General features: G+C 42.5%; 1 protein-coding gene across 4 annotated transcripts; it reads right to left on the reverse strand.

The window, feature by feature from the left end:
- Positions 1-1,275: 1,275 nt before the first annotated feature.
- Positions 1,276-13,609, reverse strand: LOC307260951 (unconventional myosin-Ic-like). 4 transcript variants are annotated; one of them, XM_080041351.1, is made up of 33 exons: positions 13,331-13,609; positions 13,008-13,147; positions 10,108-10,266; positions 9,894-10,009; positions 9,318-9,516; positions 8,984-9,064; positions 8,651-8,830; positions 8,421-8,519; positions 7,831-7,944; positions 7,671-7,742; positions 7,453-7,572; positions 7,268-7,353; positions 7,012-7,117; positions 6,808-6,888; positions 6,614-6,705; positions 6,412-6,506; positions 5,940-5,986; positions 5,717-5,797; positions 5,306-5,411; positions 4,783-4,900; positions 4,576-4,689; positions 4,321-4,397; positions 4,083-4,151; positions 3,651-3,735; positions 3,357-3,516; positions 3,127-3,210; positions 2,952-3,045; positions 2,792-2,847; positions 2,552-2,687; positions 2,053-2,123; positions 1,875-1,972; positions 1,684-1,783; positions 1,276-1,567 (listed from the first exon to the last, which is right to left on the reverse strand). In XM_080041351.1, exons 2-33 carry the CDS (start codon positions 13,023-13,025, stop codon positions 1,541-1,543), a joined length of 3,141 nt encoding a protein of 1,046 aa, XP_079897477.1. In that variant the 5' UTR covers positions 13,026-13,147; positions 13,331-13,609; the 3' UTR covers positions 1,276-1,540. The 4 variants fall into 4 exon arrangements, with proteins under 4 accessions (XP_079897477.1, XP_079897478.1, XP_079897476.1 ...); XM_080041352.1 differs by having other exon boundaries at positions 7,268-7,350; positions 13,008-13,609; XM_080041350.1 differs by having other exon boundaries at positions 13,008-13,609.
- Between the last annotated feature and the right edge of the window lie 247 nt (positions 13,610-13,856).

Consider the following 13,856-nt stretch of genomic DNA (forward strand, 5'->3'; position numbering starts at 1 on the left):
CCATAGACAAGTCATTTCTCTTGGTGCATTGATTTGCAAAACACAAACTCAAAGTATTTAGAGAATTTCTTCCATCATTTGGAGAATTTAAACAAAAATATCTGGTGGATAGAAAAGTGAAACAAAGTAGATCTTCAGAATGCTTGCTCTTGCAGAGAGTAAAACTTTGTAAAAAAAAATTCAGTGGAATTTCCCCTTTTAACAACTTCATGCAAGGACAAGACGGTTGTGCAACAATTTGCTTATGTAATCGTGTGGTGGTGTCTTGTGCTGCCTTCAGGACTGGGAACGACTGCATGCTGCCTTGACGGACATGCAGGCCTATTGGAAGAGGCTGGATTGGAAGAGAAAACAGCTAGAGAGGGAGGGGAGAGGGCACACGTTTGGGCAGGCGGTCCGCAGCACTTTACCTCAGAGCATCAAGCACATTCAGCTGGACCTGAGGGACCTGATGAGCCAAGTACACATGCAGGTATCCACAGTGTTCTTACTAAAACTCTCGTCCATTTTTGTCACCTGTTTGGCCCATGCAAAGACTTTGGAGGAAGTGACACCAAAGCCTGATCAAAAAACTGTTTTGCTTCCCTCTCCAGATGAGCTACATGCAGAGCTCTTGGACACAGCCAACGTCTGCTACTAGACGGACGCCCTCCAACCCAGAACCAAGCTCCAAGATTGGATGGGATGGCCACGTGGAGGGTTACATCATTCTGAGAGATCTAGAGCTTTACCTCACCAAGCTGGCAAGGGACTTCCTCCTGCTGGCATCTAAAACACACTTATGACTAAGCACTGAAAAAATGAGCGCCGAGACCTTGGCCACACAAACACACACATGCACACAAACAAATGGAGAGAAGGCTGAACTGATGACCAGCAAAGTTGGAGTTAGCGTTGTGATAACTTTAATCAGTGCTTTGGTGGTGTTTACTTTACATGAAGCTCTATTGTAAGCATTTTCTTTTTTATACATGATGTTTTACTGTTAATTTATGGGTTTGTTTGGGTATTTCCCGGAGTTTCTGTCTTGCCTCTATAACTGTAAGTTAGCAATAAGCTCCCAACATCCGGTATTTCCCCCAAGCTCTCAACCTTCTGGACTTTCCAAAGATATATTTACTATTTATTGATATATTTATTAACATGCTATTTATTTAAAGTATTTCTAAGACATAATGTTGTTTTTTTCAGACATTTTATATTTTATATATTTAAATATATTTGCGTACGACTTGTATGACTGAAAATAAAGAGATGAATCATTTGAAACAGCGAAGACTTTAAGTTATGATTTCCTTATCTTTAAAAAAACAAACATAAGCAGTGATTATTGCAACACTTAAGACAGTCTTGTAATAATGATGACGTGTACAGTATGAATTAATAAGGGGATCTTCCTTCTGTCGAGTATGTCGCGTGTGCTTGTTGTGTCCTCATGTCGGCTACAAACTAACAAATGACAACACAACTTCTGAGCTGCAATCCTCCAGCTAGCAGGAAGGATCACTGTTTATCTGGGTGCTGTATGTTTTCCATTTCTTCATGTGGTGTTGATCTCAGGGGCAGTCTGCAGAGGGAAAATCAAATTGAACACAGTCAGCTGGCTGAGATGTTTTGAACATAAAAAAAAAAACTCCCTCCTTGGAGGATGCACACATGACACTGGAACAGCCGCTGACTCACCACTAGCAGATGTCCTCGCTTGCCTTTTGTCACTTTTAGCTCCGGACCCCGGACAAAATCAATGATTCCCTCCTTGCCACGAGCCACAGCAAACCTAATACTGCATGTCACATAAAGACAGGACAGGGACACATGAGTACGGTTGGGTTGGCAACAACTGCCAAAAAGAAGCTCATTCAGAAAGGCCTCACCTTCCCGCGTTGACATTGACGTAGTTGACCTTGCTGGCCATCATGGATATTTTGGTCACAACCTCGATCACATGGCTGCAGTGCAGCAACACGTCGCCCTTAAGAGAGACACGGATGCATTTAGAGTGGTTGCATTTTGGGGCAGTAGTAAACTGTGATGGCTGCTGTGTTGCCGTACCTTCTGCTTATTGTCCTCACTGGGCATGTGCAGAACAAACATCCCATCGCTGAGAGCGCTCACAGAGATACCTGTGTAAAGAGAAAACCTGGCTTGGATAACATGAACTTAAGAACACACTCACAATGAATAAATCAGTAATGTTTTAGCCACGTTCTTTGGTCAGTAAAATCTTTCCATCCATCTTCATCCGCCAATTCGGGGTCGGGTCACAGGGCCCCCGCAGTGAAAACTATGCTTAATTATTTACAAGTTACTTAAGCAAAAGATAAGTCTCCATTTCCTGATGTGGTTTCATTACAAATGGTTTTCCTCTCAGCTCAAAGTATCTTCCTTTCAGTAGCAAAAATAATTACATTGGACACAAAAATCACACAAGGTTGCTACAGTACGGTAGTTGTGGCATTATGAGTGCTGAAGGTCACAGAAAAGATAAGTTTTTGTAACAACTGTAATAGCTCGTTCTTAGCAATACAATTGAAAAAGAAATGATTAGGACCTCTTAGAGCCGTGTAGTCCATCCTCTGTTTGATCTTGGTCCTGTCCACCAGCACAGCAAAGGTGTGAGTGAGGAGCAGCTGGCGAGGGCGGGGTTTGTAACCCTTCCTGTCATGCTTAATGACTGAAACACCGTACTGAAAAGCACAAGGCACAAGACAATAACTGAGCAGCAGATCAAGAGGTCTCATGACACTTTTTTATTATTATCATCATCATCATGGCAAAAGTTAAATCCCACCTGCACTTTTTCATTGCCGAGGGTCTGGATGACTTTGAGACTGATTTGCTCACGTTCTATATGAAGCAATGGGGAAGCCTCAGTTAATGTTATGTGTATTTTATTTACACATCTTCTGTATGGTACGGGAGGTATTTGTTATGCATGTATAAACACGTACCAAGCCTGGTGTCCAAAAACAGCCTTCCGACACTCGGGGGGTAGTTGTCTTTCTGGTCCTTGAAGATCTCACTGGCTACAACCTTCTGCATCATCTAGCGCGGAAGAAAACAAAATAAAAAGTTTAATTTGAAATAAAGTCAGGGTTAGGGTCATGTCTTCTGTCGTCAGTGTACCTGCTTCTTCCATTCAGGCTGAACATTCTTGCAATACTTCACGACCATGTTTCTCATGTGCAGCAGTCGCAGGTATTCTGATGCCTGTGGGGCAACACGGAGGTGACAGTGGACAATGTTCATTATTAACTCCACAGATTCTTACTTGATCTTATTCATTATTTGATCTGTATGTCATCATCTCAGTCAGCAGAAGAATGACCATCTGTGTGTATGAGCTGCTTGTATACCTGAACCAAGGAGGGAGGAGGTGTCGGCCAACTCTTGTCCAGAACGCTCTTGGGCAGGTTTTTGCGAAGGTTCTTGAGGAAAGAGCAGCGTACGTGATCCAGGAAATAATCATTCTCTGGGCCGTATTCCTCATGCCGGTAGATGAAGCCTTTAATGAACCTTAAAAAAAAAATTTAAAAAAACAAGAAGAAGAAAGATGGAAAAAATGAAGCAAATTAACTGAGCTGTACATGCAAAATGAAGTCACAAAAATAAACACAGAAACCAATAGTAGCAAATTATCAGTCAAGCACCTGCGAATTAACTCAGCAGCCTGTCGACGCTTCTTAGCCCTCCTGCGTGCTTTCATCCCTCGCCACGCAGACTGGATCACTAGCACTATACATACACACACACATGCATAACACCAAGATTACTTTATATACTCAGCCAATGAGAACATCCCAAAGTTAGTATAGCATACTGAAAGAGAAAGTCATTAAGCCCAAATGGACATGTTGGAGAAAATAAATCAAGTCATATCCAAACAAGAAAAACACACAAATGTACACTGAAATACATGAGCTGGAATGTGGACAAACTTAAATTAGCTTGAAATGCATCAAAATGGTAAAATGAAATTATACCAACATAATAAAGTACTTCTAACTGTATACTTCAGTGTTCTAAGGACACAGTGAGAGGGAGGATACTGTGATGGAGTCAACAGTGGGAGGTGGTCTGACCTGCGTGCCTGATGCGCTGGTACTTGGCTCTCTCTCTGTATCCTCTCCATGACGTCTGCAGGGTCAAAGCTGGGACACAACAATAGAAAAGAGAGCAAAGGTGGATGAATCGCTGTGGAGGCCTTAGTCCTAGGAACTGATTGGAGTATCATCCCACAAAGGTAATATTTGACTGAGAGCCATTACCTTCCTTTTAAAATGTTCTGGTTGTCCAATGTTTACGACCACTATTACTTACCAATGTCAGGCTTTTTTGCCTCTAGTGCATCCTCAGTGGTGAAGAGAGTTTTGGGGAATCGGATGAAGATTTTTGACCTGCGACAAAGCCAACAAAGGAATGTGTGAGCAACACGAAGGTATAATGCCATTTGACAAACGCTACAATCCAAATTTAAGTCCTAACAGTTTGCACAAATGCATTTAGTCTGACTGGCACCATAATCTGCCATACTCAAATCCCCCCTACAGCTCTACACCTCCAACAACACATTACCTTCCCAGTTTGTACTCGTCCTCGTTGTAGCCTAGGTGGTTGACCAGTGTCGAGACGCCATCGGCGAGGCTGCCATGCCAATTGGGCCACGTCTCAGGACACAGGGGCTTATACCTAAAAAAAAAACACGCGTGCATAGTTTTAATGACATGAGTGCACAGGATGAAGTCACTGAGGCTGTAAGCTGTTTGGAGAGAAGCTCATCACCTCTGCAGGAAGGCTTCGAAGCGGCGTCGGTAGGCAAAGCCCGCTCTCCTCACCCTCAGGTTTTCCATCAGGCCCAGGTACTTGACCTGGTGTCTGACCAGAACTTCATCAAACCTGCCTGCAGGGACAAATCGTATTCACCAGTGATAATAAAATAACATGTTTGAACATCATGGAAAAGTTCATTATTTCCGTAATTTAATTCAAAAAGTGAAACGTTCATATTCCAGATTCATTAAACATAAAGTGAAATATTTCAAGCCTTGTTTTAATTTGATTGAGAAGAGCTATTTTTTTTAGATGCACCTGTACTTGTGGCAAATCTTATTAAACACATTCTACAGTATAGCATATACTAAACATTAATAATAACATAGGGTAAGTTTTCAAGTTATTCTTTCTGATTGTATTGCCTGTGTTCATTTGTTGTTGTTACAAACCAATAGCTATTTATTTGAGAGCAACAGTACTAATATTTACAACAAAATATGTCAAAAATGATGTCAAAGATGTTAAAATGTACCTGGCTGCTTGGCATCATTAGGTTTGATACAGCGCACGTAGGATGGCTCTTTAGACATGAGGATCTCCATTAGTTTCGTCAGGCTGTTTTTAAAAAAAGTGGCTGCCTAAAGAACAAATTAAAAAACACATCTGTACATTTGTGTGTTGTTGGTTTTTGAAAGAGACACAAACCATTCTTTCTACATAGTGATACTAAAGTGTCTTTATTATCACTATGTGCAAACCACAGCAAACCTTTTAACTTAAAATCACACCTACAAATGATCATAGCAGGACAGCAAGATAAGAGATAGAGAGAGAGAGAGAGAGAGAGAGAGAGAGAGAGAGAGAGAGAGAGAGAGAGAGAGAGAGAGAGAGAGAGAGAGAGAGAGAGAGAGAGAGAGAGAGAGAAAGCAGGAATTACTCTCACCATCTCTGGGCGTTTCTGGTCCGTCACTTCCTTTCTCCGAAAGCAGTGCCGTAGGATTTGGTTATCTGACTGGCACATAACCTGTACATAAACCACACCACACAACCACATGTCAACACAAAATGCCCCCTTGCTTCCTCTTCCCTCGAGCAATGACAAGGGACACTGAGGTTTGTGAAGGCTGCGGTCAGGCTCTACCTTGTTCAATTTTCATTATCCTCACCTCTTTGAGGTTCCTGTTCAGCAAATCATTGTGCTTGTCAAGGAAACCTGAGCGAGACAAACAAAGACACCGGTTGTCATTGAGGAAGCAGCCCTTTGTTGGTCATTAGGGTTGGGACCATGTAAGATTCTATCCTGATAAGTAACACTTACAAAGCACATTGTGTTGATTGTGGTGAATTTACATTATAGTGATGAACGTAAATTGTTCAGATGATTGACTTAAAAACACTGTCTGGCTTGCTATAGAATACAGTACTATATTGATTTTATGAGTCATTATGAATTGCCTCAAGAGGGAGCTACATCTTTCCAGTGGGTCCTAAACCTCTCACCATGGTTGAAGGCTCGGTTTGCACATTGTTGTGAAATTACATTTTCATATCGTCTGAGGCGTATGGGTTATGCTCTTAAATAAACTGCCTCTGACGAATGGTCTGATCTAGAAGGTTTGTCTAGTGATAAGTGATTACCATTGACATTGTAGTTGACCTCTCCAGCATAGTGCAGCAGCCGGAACTCCTCCCTACTCACCGCCCTGCGAGTCTTTCCATTTGACAACTTGTGACTGAAAGACATAAACACACAGAGAGAATGTAGAAAGATGTACCCTCTTTTATATGTCAAAATACTATTTCTATGTCACAATATCATTTCACATAAGATGATGCTTACGTGACTAAATGGGGATGGCCTCCGAGTGTGTCTTCCAATTTCTCTAAAAAGGAGGCGTCGCAGGTTTCTCCAGGTCTCAGACACTCCTCATCCTGAAAGAACAGCCACACTATTTGACTTGACCTACCGTGACAGAGAGTGAGACAACACCATACACAGAGACAAACATATACACTACAAGCTGTAATGCACACCAGAATGGAGATGATGCCCTTGTGCTTCTCCTCGATCAGGTCACAGATGATCTTGTTGTCAAAGTATTGAACCGTCTCCCACTGAGAAGTGAGAAGGGAAACATTTGGAGGAGAATAATGTTTTGTAAGCATGGAAATATACATATTAATACTAATAAAAACATAGTCATTTTGCCACTACCCAACTACAAACACTGGACTCACCGCAATTCCCTCTGTCTCATACTCCTCCTGCTCAGATCTCAGGGTGAGCTCAATGAACAGCTGCTGGAGCTTCTCGTTGCAGTAGTTGATGCAGAACTGCTCAAAGCTGTTGGTGGAAATATATACGGGAGAGAGAGGAGCACAAATGCATGCTGGGGTGATGTGTGAAAGCCATGTGCATCAGAGACAAGTACAGACAGAGAATGTTGCTGAGAGAGCTGACAGAAATTCAGGGAAATGAATAGAAGTTGTGTACCTATTTTGCAGGAGGACCTCAAAGCCGTAGATGTCCAGAAGCCCTATAACCGAAGAGCCCTTACTGCTTTGGTAGATTTCATCCTGCTTAACATTTCAAATACAAACAGTTTGTAAAATAAACAACAATAACAACCGGATGATCCACCACTGTCTTTGAGTTTGCTGTCAGAAGTGTTACCACACCTTCAGAGCCAGCGACTGGTTGATCTTCTGCACCAGCCATGTGAAGGTGCGACGGTACACAGCCTTGGCTAAGGCATCGCGGGCAGACATTGCCTGCTCAAAATTCAGAGGGCTGATGATCTGCAGCGCACAAGTAAATAGAAGGCAAAGTATATAAATCACACAATACGAAACCAGACAACCGAAAACAAGAGGAACAAGGATAGAAGGGCCGTCACCTCCTCTCCTTTGGCAGTGAGTTTCTTGTGAGTGAGTGCCTCCCTCAGGGCCGAGCCATCAACACCCAGCAGCTGGAAAACAACAACACATCTGGTTCTGAGCTATGCACGTTTTTGTGCATATTTGAACACCCAATAACACTTGCGGGACTGTTCTGACCTTGGTGACATGGTTTATCTGAGTCTCAGTGGTGATATGAGTTTCTCCTTCCTCCCCTTCCCCAAACTGAGTGTTCCCCAGGTGGAGAACGCTGGCGATGATATTCAGCAATTTCTGAGGTCAGACACAGGAAGCAGTTAAAAACAGCCACATCACAGATGAACTATCTGTAACTATAGATGAATGTCCAGACAACCGAGGGGACAAATTAACCAGAGAAATGTAACTTTTAATGTAATACAGTTTTCTAAACAAGTCTCATACTTATAGTATGAGATAGTCACCACAAATGCTTGAAGCAGGAAGGTTTTATATCCTTAAAAAAAATAAAAGTCTTAGGGATGCAAATAATGTTTTTTTCCCCCGTAAGACAAAACTATTCAGAAATAAAACTACTGGTTTAAACTTCATGTGTTTACAGGTTGAATGCAAATTGTAAAAACACTGTTCATTGGATCCATTACCATTGGAGTGGTTATGAATCTGCCACTTTCATGTGGGAAATGTGGTTTACAAGGGAACATGAGTGAAACACAAAAACGAACTGTTTCTGCACGCAGCAATCATTCAAAGCTGTAATTGTTACTGACCTGTACTTCTTCCTCGGTGAATCCAATAACAGGCAGGGCCTTCATCACAACTTTCCAATTATTCTTGTCACTGAGGGAGCTGACCCTGGGACAGTTGCCCTGAACAAGCGAATAAATATTACACCAAAATAAGGTGGTATAATTGCATAGACTTCAGTTTGAAAACAAGTCATTAATCAACATTTGCAACACACACACACACACACGCACACACACACACACATACACACCTTCACCAGATAGGTATAGTTCTGTGGGTTTCTTTCAAGAGCCAGAGTGATAAGCAGCTCATCATCCCCTCCATCCAGAAGCTGATAGAAGATGTGGAAGTTCCTCTCACCGTGGTTCTGATGTACTACACGTGACTTCTCCAGCAAGTAGTTCAGGATGTGACCGCCCACTGGTGCCCCCTAGGGAAAGTTACAGACAAATACTGGATGTTAAAATCAAGTTTCACACTTGAGAGGTTTAACTTTTTAAGTGTCTACCAATTATGTAACTGAACTGTCATTTCCATTATGGCATTAAAATTAAAAAATAAAAGTCGAGGAGGGAGTGTATACCCTGAAGTCAAACTGGACATCCATGTATTTTCCAAAGCGGCTGGAGTTGTCATTCCTTAGTGTTTTGGCGTTGCCAAATGCCTGATCAAAGCAAGAGAGCATGGGAATTAGAGGGAGGAAGTGAAATCAAAAACAACAATAGAATAATTAAGTCAAAGAAACAGGAAAAAGTTATTAAAACGTATTTATCAATGATGCAAGTGCAAAGTCAATTCTGATTCCTCAGATTAACCAATTAATGAGATAAATTGTGAAAGACAAATAAGTCTAAATTGAAAGTCATTTCGATTGTGACCAATTCACTGTTTAGTTTGAAATGGCAACGGTTAAATACCTCCAGGACAGAGTTGGACTGCAGCAGGCGGTCACCAAGCATAGCCATGTGATCATTAGTGGGGCAGGTGACAGCGTAGTAGAGGAGGATCTTCTTGGAGGCCTCAGTTTTACCTGCACCACTCTCACCCGATATCATGATACACTGGTCCTTCCTCTCTGTCCGCATGGCCCGGTAAGTGTTGTCTGACAAGGCGTAGCTGATGGAAAACACAGAAGCAGCTTCAGCTACACATGAACATAGGGTTGGAACATGGTGGTGGAATAAAGTCAAGCAAACAGTTGAACATTTAAGTCAAATAGATGGAATGAAGATGAGGTGTTTGTTTGGATTTTTTGACCGAGCTAAACAGTAAAATCAGTTGTTAACTTTTGATTTATTATCTCAAAAAAAGGAGGGTTGATGTTCATTTTATTAAGGTCAAAAGAGCTAAAAGAATAACAGTAATGGACCGTCCGTTGTACAGTGTTGTTTTTTGAGTTGTAGAAAGCCTTTGTGGATGTTTCAGTATTAAAGCATGTAATGCACACATACATATATGATAAAAATGTGTCTGAGGACCATGCAGTGACTCACATGTGAGGCGATATCTCATAGAAGCTGACCCCTCTGTAGCGTTCCATCTGCGGCTTGGAGTAAATCTCCAGGTCTTTGTAAGGGTTCACCGACACCAACACCGAGCCAATATATGTCTGAGCCAAAGGATTAGAACAACACATTCAAAATATGTCTCATCACACCAGCTGGAATGTTTTAGAACACATGAAAGATAAAAATAGGCTTTCTTTACATAGATGAGGTTTTCTCGGAAGCGTCTCCGTAGGTTCTCTATGAAGGCTGCCTCACTGTTGAAGTTCTCCAACAAGACAAAGTCCTGCACCCCGACCCTGTCCCGGGCAGTCAACCCACTCTCCATCACCATGCGCACCCTCCCATCAACATCCATCTCCTGCGGGGATCCAAGAAAAGGAGAAACAATTCAGAGAGGTAAGGACGCACCTGACACAGTTCAGCAGTAATGCAGAGGAATTTGAATTGAATTGAGATACGGAGATTGCTCTTCATCTACTGTATAACCTTACTGCAGTTGTAATTTCACCCTGTTGACAAGCAGGGGGCACAAAAGGCCTTTTCTCATTTTGTGTGATGCATGATATCTTAACCAGTAATACAAAGGATTAACGTCCAGTGCTCAATAGGACAGTAATTGCCACACAATATATTACAAGACAAAAATCCATCTATGAAGAGAGGCTATATTAGGACATGTCGTCAAAACATCAGGGCAAATGACTCGAGACTTACTGACCGCAACACTAAAGCAACCCTGTGTAAACAAAGCTAAGTGAGAACAGCTCCGCCAAGCCGTGCCAAGATTAAAACAATGAAGGCATTTACGGAGTCGCAATGATAAACAGACTCGTCTCAAACTCTTTTATGTGATAGTGAGCTAGAGTATTGCGATGTACTGTATGGACAGTACACACAGCTCTGTATCACCAGACAGGATTAAACTCATGTTACTAGGAAAGTGTGTGTACATGTCAACCCTACTGTGATGGCAAACATTATAGCACAGACAGGAAATGATTACCAGTCGTGACGGTGTCATGTTCTAGATATGCCCTAAAGTAAGATATTACTCACAAAACCACATGCACAGCCATACACACGTACATGCAACACAAACATAAAAGTGACAGTAGTCAATACTTACTGCTGATAAATATCCCCGCACACAATGCTGCGCACCAGCCAACCCTGCTGCACTCTATCCTCAGTATCAAACACGCATTAATGAAAGAAGCCCTGCTGTTTTTCTTTGCAAATTCATAAAAAAAAATAAAAAAAAGTGGAACAAAGGGGATAGACTTCCACAGGACTTCTGTTTTTCTTGAATGCAAGAGCCTCTCTGGGGTCTCATTTGGCTGGGTAATACCGGTAAGAGGTCATTATCACTGGATGCAGTAAAATCCTTAACAAAACAAGAGGACAACAGTGGAAGATAGCCAAGAGTCCAGAGCAAAGGAAAGTCACTGGACACTTCCACTGCAGCCCCCTGCTCTCTGCCACTCCTCGGAGTATTGTTCTCCCACTCCTGCAGGTGGGCTTCCTACTGATAGTAATTACAGTTTGTGGTCAGATTTTCCAAAGGATACAACCAAGGAATGTTAGGGTCAGGTTTAGGGTAGGCTCTCAGTGGATGCCACTTAATGTTTCAATGCTGTGTGCCTGCTTTTATATCAAACACTAACAACACTGTTCATGTTTTTGCATGGCTGGTCAACCTGGAAATTCTCAACACCTGCAAGGCAAAAGTGCAATATTTAGCAGTGCAGAGCGAAAACAATGTAATAAAGGTGCAGCTTAATTCCTTTGAGGATTGCCAGCTTAGAATGAAATGTGGTTCATATATCGAGCATACAGAGGAATATATTGCTCAGTCTGCCAAGTTAAATTTCATAAAAATATTAACGTTCTTTAGTTTGACCTTTATCAGTGCGTGAGGCTGCAGCTTATCACTGTATAGGCCTTGTAGAGAAAAGCTTTGAAAAACGCTGCCATGTGTTCAGCAAACACATCAACCTTTCATGGAAGGTGACACTGAGCAGCAATGCCCGGCTCTGAAGTGTGACAGGCTCCTTTGGCGTGAATCTTTCATTCCATCTTCCTAAGATCTCACACTGTTTATGTTCATCTGTGATGTTATGAGGTTGTTCAGTAGCTGCTGTGCTGACTGTGTCTGTGCAGAGTCAACATTTCCAATGTCTGAAACAATCCAAATGTGTGTAGCAAATCTTGCCAGGCTCACTGGATTTGTATCGGACATACGGAGCAACAAAACACAAACTCTAAACACACAGCAAACATTGTTGTCAAGGAGGATGTATCTCTCGGCTGTTGTGAGACACATTTTCTCACTCACACTTTTTCTACTAAACCCAGGAAAATAAATTCACATTGAAACAGAAACACTGCTACCGCTGGGGAAGAGAAAAATCTTAAAGGATGTGAATATGTTATGGAGACAGTCTGGGGCTGAGCTACCTAAAGGGCCTATGGTCTGGGATGGAGATATAACCCGAACATAATGTAATCCTTGCAGCTTTGTTGTCTGTGAACTGACTTGAGGCCCAGTTGTTATGGAGTCTGATCTACAACTGACATACACCCAGGAGTGCTTGAGTGCTTTGTGGAGGGATTTGACTGTGAGTGCCCGGAAGCTTCGTATAGTTGCAGCAGAAGTGACAACCAGCAAAGAGGAGGCTAACCTAACAGTGGTGGAACTTGGCTCCAGGCCCCATGACTAAGCTCTGCTGGGCCAAATACTTTGGGATTGTCTTCCTTATAAGGCGTGCCCCGCCACACTGTCCTCCAGGCGAGCTGCGCTGGTACCACAGCTGGCTCTCTCTACCACTTACTTATTATGTGCCAGTGGTGGATGTGGTGGAGAAATCCCAAGTGTATCCTATTTGGATTGTTAGGGTTAAGGCATATACACAAACCCAAAATACCCACTCTGACTCATACACAGGCAAAAACAAAATTTCAAGTGACTCATTGCTCTGTTATGTGTTCCCCCCCTCATGAGTTAAAACTGTGAATTTGTGGACAGGATCGTTGGGGCTTCACTTTGAAAGAAAAGACAATAACAAAACATCCCAAGCATCATGGCAGTCAAGATCTTACCCTGCCTTGGTACCTCATCCTGTCCTGTTTGTTGCTGGAAGAAGGCTGAACTGGTAGTGGTCCTCCCCCCCCTCCAGACTGGTGCTCCTCCTCTCGTGTCAGACCGACTCCTCAACTGTAACTTCTCATGCACCTTTTGCCTACGGGCGACAGAATTAGGCAACTTATCCTCTTCTCTCTCCCACCTCACTTTCAGTCACTTTCTTTGAACCCTTCTCTCTGCGCGTCCTTCCCTTCTCCTCGGCCAGGCTCTCCACCCTCTGTGAGCACAAAGAATAGACGCACTCTCAGGCCAAAACACCAAAAGTCCCTCTTGTTTATACCTTCAATTCATCTTCCCTTTTGACAGGTCAAGTTAATGTCCGCCTCTCTGTTGAGTCCCTCTCCTTTCCCTCTAAACTATACTGCAAGAAACAAGGGCAGGAACTCCACTCACCCACGTCACACAACTGGGCAAAGAAAAAAAAGAGAAAAGTAAGGGAGAAGTAAGCTATTGGATCACAGAGAGAGAGAGAGAGAGAGAGAGAGAGAGAGAGAGAGAGAGAGAGAGAGAGAGAGAGAGAGAAAGAAATAGAAAAAAAGAGCCAGAGAAACAGAGCTGCAGAGGGATTGGAAAAATTTGCTAAGAGACCCAACTACAAACATGTAATCACTATGCAGCTATATAAAAAGAAAAAAAAAGGAAAATCACATGATGAGATCTCGCTACATTCTTTCTATCCTTCCCTCCCTGTTCTAGTTTGCTCCCTCCCTTCTCTCCCACAAGCTGAGACAGATTCGCATGGATGTGAGTTATGGAAGTTATTCCACCACCAGCATTCACAACTGCCTGTCTCATCTTCCACAGCT

Source organism: Ammodytes marinus, assembly GCF_949987685.1.
Source record: "Ammodytes marinus genome assembly, chromosome: 14".
NCBI lineage: Eukaryota > Metazoa > Chordata > Actinopteri > Uranoscopiformes > Ammodytidae > Ammodytes > Ammodytes marinus.

Excerpts from the sequence above, each read along its gene's own strand:
- LOC307260951 (XM_080041351.1), bottom strand. Across the intron at positions 4,901-5,305 it reads TAATGATGCCAAGCAGCCAG|GCAGGTTTGATGAAGTTCTG; the intron begins GTACATTTTAAC and ends TTGTCCCTGCAG. Across the intron at positions 4,690-4,782 it reads TTCGAAGCCTTCCTGCAGAG|GTATAAGCCCCTGTGTCCTG; the intron begins GTGATGAGCTTC and ends TTTTTTTTTTAG.